Source organism: Lolium rigidum, chromosome 1, assembly GCF_022539505.1.
Source record: "Lolium rigidum isolate FL_2022 chromosome 1, APGP_CSIRO_Lrig_0.1, whole genome shotgun sequence".
NCBI lineage: Eukaryota > Viridiplantae > Streptophyta > Magnoliopsida > Poales > Poaceae > Lolium > Lolium rigidum.
In genome coordinates, this window is record NC_061508.1 from 248,198,855 (window position 1) to 248,207,387 (window position 8,533).

At 39.7% G+C, this 8,533-nt stretch overlaps 1 protein-coding gene across 8 annotated transcripts; it reads left to right on the forward strand.

The window, feature by feature from the left end:
• Nucleotides 1–1,040: 1,040 nt before the first annotated feature.
• On the forward strand, nucleotides 1,041–7,746 carry LOC124692388 (probable WRKY transcription factor 2). Of its 8 annotated transcripts, XR_006999503.1 has the most exons (8): nucleotides 1,176–1,418; nucleotides 1,532–1,607; nucleotides 1,800–1,856; nucleotides 2,758–2,975; nucleotides 4,922–5,021; nucleotides 5,495–5,595; nucleotides 7,120–7,292; nucleotides 7,373–7,746. XR_006999503.1 is itself a non-coding variant. In XM_047225754.1 (6 exons), the coding sequence occupies exons 2-6, from the start codon at nucleotides 1,345–1,347 to the stop codon at nucleotides 7,621–7,623; spliced, it is 627 nt and encodes a 208-aa protein (XP_047081710.1). In that variant the 5' UTR covers nucleotides 1,041–1,200; nucleotides 1,300–1,344; the 3' UTR covers nucleotides 7,624–7,746. The 8 variants fall into 8 exon arrangements, 4 of the variants coding, with proteins under 4 accessions (XP_047081710.1, XP_047081727.1, XP_047081704.1 ...); XM_047225754.1 differs by lacking the exons at nucleotides 2,758–2,975; nucleotides 4,922–5,021; nucleotides 5,495–5,595 and having other exon boundaries at nucleotides 1,041–1,200; nucleotides 1,300–1,414; XR_006999498.1 differs by lacking the exons at nucleotides 4,922–5,021; nucleotides 5,495–5,595.
• The last annotated feature ends 787 nt before the right edge of the window (nucleotides 7,747–8,533 follow it).

The following is an 8,533-nucleotide window of genomic DNA, read 5'->3' on the forward strand; positions in this document are numbered from 1 at the left end:
ACTCGCTGCTTCCTTTGGTAGGTCACTGACGGCTGGGACCAAGAGTGTGCGGGACCAGCGATCAGAGTCAGCGACACTGCTCGTTTCAGGTCGCTCAGATAGCACATGGCAGTGAAAACCTAGATCGAGCCAATCCTAATCCCCTCCCACTTCCAGCCTCATTCTCTTCTCCCCGCACCTCCTCCTCTCCTCCCCGAGCCGCCGCCGTCATCGTGCCTCGCCCCCTCGCCCCTCCTCCGAGACCCCGAGCCGTCGTTGCGCCTCTCTCCCCCGACCTACCGAGCGCCGGAGGTGGAGGAGCAGCGAGGGGCAGCCATGGAGGGCATCTCCTCCTCGTGCACAAGCGGTTATCCTCGATGGGGCCCTGAGGTGGAGGCGTCGCTCTGCAATGCGCCGGCGGCGAGGACTGGACTTGGAGGAGTCGCGACGGCGCGGGGGAGGTGTTGCAGGAGGTTGCTGGCCTCAAAACCCTAGCCGCTGCCTTTGCCTCGTCGTCCCTGTTCTCCTCGAGGAGGAGCTGGTCTGGAGGCGCTCAAGGAGCTCGAGCTCCGCCGTGCGTCCCCGGCTCCATGGAGACCAGCAGAAGCGGCGCTCGACTGCAGCTCTGCCCCGACCCCGATCCAGGGCAGCCCGGGAAGCGGACCCCGACCACGGGTGCGTCCACGGCCTCCTCTACTGGAGTAGGCCGACGCCCGTGAGCAGCGTGGGTTAGGGACCTCGACGTTGGCCTCTACATCGAGCAGGCGACCTCGACATCTAACAGCGAGCACCGGTTCCGATCAGTCAGGACTAGATGCGATGCATCTGCCGTCTCTGTTGCCTAGCCGGGTGCCAAGTAGGTGTCCTGCAACTTCAGTACGTATTCCTTCTATTGCGTGATCTTTTTCAACCTTCGTTTTTTTTTCTGGCTTGCAGATGGCTCCACGGGGCAGCATTTTGTGAGGTGACGTTGATGCTTGCCCTTCTCTTGGAGAATACTTGATAATTTCCTAATCCCCTAAACATGCCTTGGCATTGGATGGATCAAGGAGCAAGTTACAGTTTATGTTTTTGGTCAAAGTTTCCTCTATTTTTCTGCTCTTAGCCTCTATTACAGTCTGTTCTATCTTGCTACACATTGGATCCTGCTGCAGTTGTATTTACTATTTACTATTATATAAAAATCAGCCATATGCAAGCAACGGAGCTTAATTTGTACAGGTAGGTAGATGTAATCCTTCATCTTGTGTATCCAAAATGAGCAGATTTCTGTTGGAGATTATTACTTGTTAATTGGTTATTTTTGCTTGCACCGTGCAGTTGGCCATATCGACTACTGAGAAGGCTCAGTTGGTGTTGGATGTGATGTCTTGGTGGGATATGTTTTTCTATTGGATGCCTACAGTAACTACAGGATGCAAGAAGAACTTTGCAGGCAGGTTTATCCAATTATGACCCTCTATTTCCCATACTTGATAGAAGTGAGAAAATGTCTATAGTCCGAGCTTGATATTTGATACTAATCGCCATATTCTATATGACGGATGTGCAGTCCGGGGACTCTATCACGAGTTGCTCAATGTAACCTTCGCAATGGGCGGCGGCTGCAGCACGGTGAAACAATTCTGGTGAGAATTGATTTTGCTGGTTGCATATCAAATAATTAGAAAATACTTTTTGTTGCTTTAGCAGCACCAATTTGATTTTCCTTCATCCTCCTATTTTAAAATTTGCTGTCAAGAGCGGAATGTCCATATAGCCCAAGCTTGATATCTGATACTAATCATCTTATGTTTCTATATGACGTGCTTGCGGTACAGGTCCACTCTCTCGAGTGGCTCGACGTGTCCTTCGCAATCAGTGGAAGCTGCTGCATGGTAAAACAACTCTGGTGCTAATTACTTTTGCTGGTTTCATATCAGATAAATGATAAAATATTGTTTGTTGCTTTAGCAGCACTAATTTGTTTTTTCTTCATCCCCTGTTTTAAAATATATTGTCAAGGGCAGAATGTCCATTGCAACACGACCGTTCAATCATCCTTGATAATTAAAAACACGGTAGTATGGCTGAGAAGTGTGGATGGTCAATGGTCGTGCCTGAGTAGCAGGGTTTGCATTATCCTATATATTATGGGAGATGGGCTGCTGATAATAAGATATGTAGGAAAAGAGACTGCCCTAGAATTTAGATAGTGTATAGGACTCTGAGTGCCTTGTTGTCTCAATAACATTTGTATTATGTTGGTGCGTAATTTTGAATCATGTCCATTCTGTAATATGGTGTGACTTTTGAGCTCCATATTTTCTAAAATTCCATGTAAGCCTGGTAGAAGATCTTGCGTTTTCTTATTTGGTATACATGATATGTTGTGTACTCCTTTCGGTACAAAAATCAACAAATGGATTTGAGAATTAAATGTAACAATGGATTCACACATTCCCCATCTGTCACATAATAATCCAACATTTCATTATAGAAAATAATGTGGTTAACTTTAACATTGATCTGGGCTCACCTTCACCTCTTCCTATGCCTTTGTGTAACAAAACCTATTTATTTGGCGATTTGGATCATTTAGTGAGATGTCAGAATAAGTTTGGTTCTATTCAACTTCCCATTTAGTGAGATGTGAGAATGCCTTTGTGTAACAAAACCTATAATATATGTAGTCATATTATTGTGAATATTACTGCATGAATTGTTCTTTTGATCGAACTATTTCCGGTCACACTATGTACTGGATCAGTTACTAATTTGTCTCTACTGTATGCTTAGCCAAAAAGAAGACAAGGTCAAGTGGAACTGACTCTGGCGAGGAGTATATGTGAAAGATAGACTTGACTTTACATTAGGCCATTGATCAAATAACATCTTCGTTTGGGAGGGGAGCAATAATGTGGCTTGGCTGCTCTGAAAGTCACAGAGAAGTACCTGTTGTGTCTACTGGGTCTTTCTCTCTGGATCTTGCACTAGGGATCAGTAGGCTTCCAAAGGTATGCATTCCCAGTTTCCCCTATGTCTATGGAAGTTCTTTGAGCGGAAGCTCTTTTCTGTTCACTGTGATTATTCATTACATAGTGTCATTAGCAATCTGTAATCTATTTGGTAACAGAAAGGGTCTTTTCACATTTAGCTTTAGTCAGCAGTCCAATTTTTTGTAATTGCTTATGATGCTTCTGTAGTGATGTATTTTGTTTTGTAAAGGTAGCATGCCATTACTCTTTGGAGGGACGTGTTTTAGATGTGTATGGTCCAGAGGCTTCAGGGAAGACAACTCTTGCTTCAGTGGACAACTCTTGCATTCTTTTCACAAAACAATCTAATATTGAATGTTGCCTTTTAGAAATCTGGAATTTAGTTGGTTACAGATTTATATACTATTAGTAAACCTTACTGGTGAGTTAGATATAGGCTCATTTAGGTTTTTTTTTGTCCTTGTACTTGCTTGACAGAAGTAAAATTTTCTGATATGGTCGACTGAAGTTGCCTACTGATGTTTTTGGTCCAAGAAGAAGGGGTAGATGCAAATGCATTACCTTGACCACAAAGCAACATTGCAAAATGCTAAATGCTAATACGATAATTATTATTTTTTCCTTTACTGATACAATATAGGATCCTTAAAGCAAGTGCATCATTTTTACTTAAACACATTCCACAAATTTACTGCTCGAAGAGCCCATCTTAAAGGTCTTGTACATGAACACTCCAGGTTAGTAGATAATGATATTTCAATTTCCGAAACTTTGTTTGTGCAATAGTTTTTAATGTGATATGTCTAAGGAGGAACAAAATTTTAAATGATCTGGTCTCGATTATATAACCATTTAGACGCTTCACTCTATGATTTTAACCCTACAAGTTTGAGTGCTATTTACCTCTCTGCAGAACTCTTTCAAAAAATTTAACCCCACAAGTTTCAGTAATACTCACCTCACTGCAGAACTATTTTTTCTTGTAAGAACTTCTGAATTTGTTCTTGGTAATCTACCTTCTATTTTTCTTGATACACCTAGGTGTTACTTGAATTCTTCAGATTTTATAGAGGCCATTATAGAGGGTACGATATCATATGGTTTCAAAATTGTTCCACATTTAGTTATTTTCGCAACCCAGAGAAGGTTTTCAATATAAATGAATAATTAAGTAGATCCCTGGCTATGCTTTGGTGGACTCCAGAGGCAAACATGTACCTCAGATAGGTGAATGGCCGTTCGAGGGGTTTTGAATACCTGAGCATTACAACATGATATTGTGATTAGTAGTGGAAGGAGTGCAGAAGCTTATTATAATGCTACCGTTTAGATACTTATAACCATGCTATTCTGCAGATATAAGGTTCTATCTCTGTTCGCAATGCATTATATTATTCATTTGTACCCTGTTGGTATCCCTTAGATAGTTCCCAATGCTCATTTCCGCGGGCACTGTCTGTCAATGAACGCCTCATATCTCACATTTTCCGAACAAGTTAACTTGTGGTTTGTTCCAGGGGTCCCCTATATTCTATTTCTATTTGGTATGCCTTCTAGCGTTCATATGCTCCATTACAATTGCCTCTTATAAAACATTGTGATTCTTTTTGGCTACCATAGGTATCGTCCCCTTTTCTTTCTCTTTATTTCTAGATGTTTAGATGGATTCGTGTTGATCTGAGATGTTACCTTGTGGTATTGTTCTTCCCTTTTTATCCCAGGACGTGATTCTATCCTCCCCTTCTCTTTCTCTTTATTTCTAGATTTTTAGATGGATTCTTCTTGATCTGAGATGTTTACTTTCTTCCCTTCTAATACTAGGATGTGATTCGTTTTGCTAAGATGAGTTGGCAGCACTTTAATGGACCTGGCCGTTGATTTACGATGTTATATTGCCTCCTATGTTTCAAATTTGCTAATGTTTTTTCTCTACTTGACGTCTTGAATGCTTTACACATGTTGAGGTTTTACTTTGAAGATTTGGGTTTGGGTGGCCCAAGATTTCTACGATGTTGTTGATAACGACCAACATCGGTACAGGAGGATTTAGTGCTTATCTCTTCTGTAGGTGAATCTTCCTCTATTTTATTATTTTGTTATGAATGCTAATATAATAACCATTCCTTGATTTTCCATCTTGAGTGTGCATATGCATTTCCTAATAGCTTCTTATGTTGCTTTAACAAGGATTGCATTAGTTGAATAAGGTTTTAAGTAAATATTGTATAGGATTATTTTGTTATGAATGCTAATATAATAACCATCCCTTGATTTTTCATCTTGAGTGTGAATATGCATTTCCTGATAGCTTCTATATTTATGTTGCTTGAATAAGGATTGCATTAGTTGAATAAGGTTTTAAGTAAATATTGTATAGGGTACTTATTTTCCATTGTTTAACTCTCTTATCCTTTCAAGAACTAATAATGTTGCCATACTGACCGTTGTTTTCTATATATGGCGTGTGATTAATTAATTTCTCAATTTTGTGAGTTGCGAATGTCCTTAGAATTGATTTGGTGTTTTCTTTTTGTTAGGATAATTGTTCACTCCAGTTATGAAGTTTCCATATTTAGAGGGCTGACTCAGGGTGTTGGATGCCACTTTTGTTTATATCATTTGCCTCATCGTCATTTCTGTAAGTTTGTCCTCAACAATCTCTATTGTTAAATGCTCTTAGAGGATTTATGTACTTATTACTGGGTTTCAGTCACGAGTTTAATAAAAAAATAAGAGTACTGTAGTCAATCTATTCTTGTTGCATATTTGTTTGTTGCTTATATGGTTTCTATTCATAAGAGTAGTGTAGTCAAGCCTTTCTGAAGAGCTGCTACATAATATAGTGAGAGCATTCATATCCACAGTGAAGCCAGTGATACTTTGTGACTTGGGTGTGAAGCTAAGCTAACTTGTTTAAAATCCTTCTGACAAGCCTAATGCACTCTTTTCCTAGCTTAGATCTGGTGGAGATGCTTAGCTATGATATCATGTTTGTGTTTATGTCATATATATAGCCTGAATCCATGCTTTGTGTTAGGTCATATGTAGCCTGAATGCATGCCTTTTTCCTCTTAAAATATTTTACTTAATCCAGGAACACTTCCTTATTTAGTAGGAATTCCTTCCCTTCGCCACATCTTGTAATTTGTAAGTGATGTCCGTTCCATGTAATTTGGTGTTCAGGTTAAAATTGGTAGCTGCTTATATTCATAGGGACAGTTCGACACAGCTTGAATGCTTTAGTCCTGTTTTCCCCTTCTGCTATTGTTTATCGTTAGAGTTGAAAATTGTTTCTCAACCAGAGGAAATACAATTGCGTGGTTCTCTTAGTTTCATGTAGAGATGTTTTATACCATGGATCTCTGGCCCTAATCATTTGTGTGATGTATTTGTACATTTATGGTAAGTAGGATGATAGTCCACGAATGATTCAGTAACCGGAAGTTATTTATTCGTTGACACGCCTATAGGTGTTATTATTTTTTCTCGAACACATGCCAAAGCATGTGTCATTATATATTAGAAGAAGCCGTCGAGAAGACGGGAGCATACAAGAGTAGCACAGCTACCAAAAACAAAAAGCAGAGAAATCAAAAGAAAGAGAAAGAAACTGTAGAGGGCTAACTTAGTTAGACCTAGGGTTCCTCAACAAGGCTAACATCAGGGGGTCTAGCATGTAAAGGCAACTGACGTAGCGCCTTAGCGCCGGCTAACGACCATTGACAGGCTTCATCTAGGATGGGCTGAACTAAGACGAGATTACTTTTTAGATAATATAGAAAATTGTCATTTCGCACTCTTTGGTTTCTGAATGGTATTTCACAGGGAGTGAGTGCCGTAAATTTCACATGCCAGGGTCAGTACATATCACTCTGTTTTATTTCACATGCCCATTGTCCTTTTCTTTTCGCCTGTTTTATTCTTCCCAAATTTTCCACAAGGTTATTTATTATATTTAGAAAATATGGTATTACATATGCATTGTTGATTGCATCTTTTCTCTTTCGATCTATATCTCAGATGTTCTGAGACTTAGATACTAGGAAAACCTCTTGGATAATTAGGTCTTGAAACTGAATCTAAAAGAAGGTTAATGTCACCTACCTATTAACCAGTTCACATATAGCATATAGTAGTCATTGATGACCCTGTTATTTTTTAGGAAGTTAGATGTGTTAGCTATCACCACCAGTACAATTGGCATGGTGGCTGCAGAATCAAGGGCCATAAGGGAGCCTCGTGTTGTTCAGAAGACAACCAAGGTTGGCATCTTTTTAATTCTTATCGTTGGTGCAAGTAAGGTCAGAAGGATGCTAAAGGAAATCCAAATCCAAGGTCAGTTCAATGACTTCACGTGTCACTCAGTCTTATTGTTTTGAGGAGCTACTACAAATATACCCACCTTGTCTGTTCAGTAGGCAAGCATGTGGAAAGGGCGTCATATGATGTGAACTCTGTTATCATGACAAAGAGGGAAGGGCACAACCATGAAGTTCGAGCAGCCAGAAATAGCGGGCATGTGAGCGATGGTTCTGGGAGTGCTCTCAGAGGCCAACTGGAGTCATTCAACTTCCTCTTCAGGAATGGCAGGCTACGATCTGCCTTCCCACCTGCAAATGCAGCATGGCCAGCTAACCGATTGATAATTTGGTATATTACGAGTTAGGCCCAGTTTATCACTTTCTTCCAGTTTATGGCCTCTTTGTGATGCCTTTTTCCTTTGCCTGCTATAATTTATGTGTTAATACTCTACTGGTTCATTATACTCCAATCTAGAGGTTTTCCAATACTGCGATGGAGTTTATTTTCAGAATCTTGTTATGTTAAGGAAAAACAATGTAGTTTACACAGTTCAGAAATTCTCAATTTGCATAAAATATATTATGTGTTACTTGCGAAACTAATTTGGGGTACTCGCATAAGAAAATGAATACCCAGCCATTATGTGGGGTTAACGATTGTATGCTTCAAATAAAAATACGGCTATTATGTGTTCTTATTGTGCTACTCACTTCGAGAAAGTGGATACTCGACTAATATGTGACCAAAACAACTCTAGACAAACTAATGCATCTTTCGGTGACCGTTTGAGCTTTCGTTGTCCATATTTCTTTTATTGAGTTACACATCATTGAGACTAAAGCATGTGTTTAAGTCACATGGAGTTGACACAATTTATAGTTATTGTTATATCAGTATAGAAACTCTTTTTTTCTTTGAGGAATCAGTATACAAAATCTTGGCCGACAAGTGTGCTTCCATTAACGGTAATTTATGACAGTCACTTGAGTAATACAAAGTTACGAACAGACACAACTTAGTATTATTAAATCTATGCTTCATATGAAAACCAAGTCTGGTGTGATTCTGGTACTATCTTAGGCACAAGATACATCATTAAGTTACCTTACCTTAATCTTTAAAGTGTATATTTTGTTTTCTAAGTGTATTGATGGCTATCAGCAGATTGCATTATCGTTATTTCTGAAATACATTTCTTTAAGATTTCCTATTATTTCACTGGATGTATTGTGTTATGATTCTGAATTGACAACATATTAGTTTAGGATTCTGAA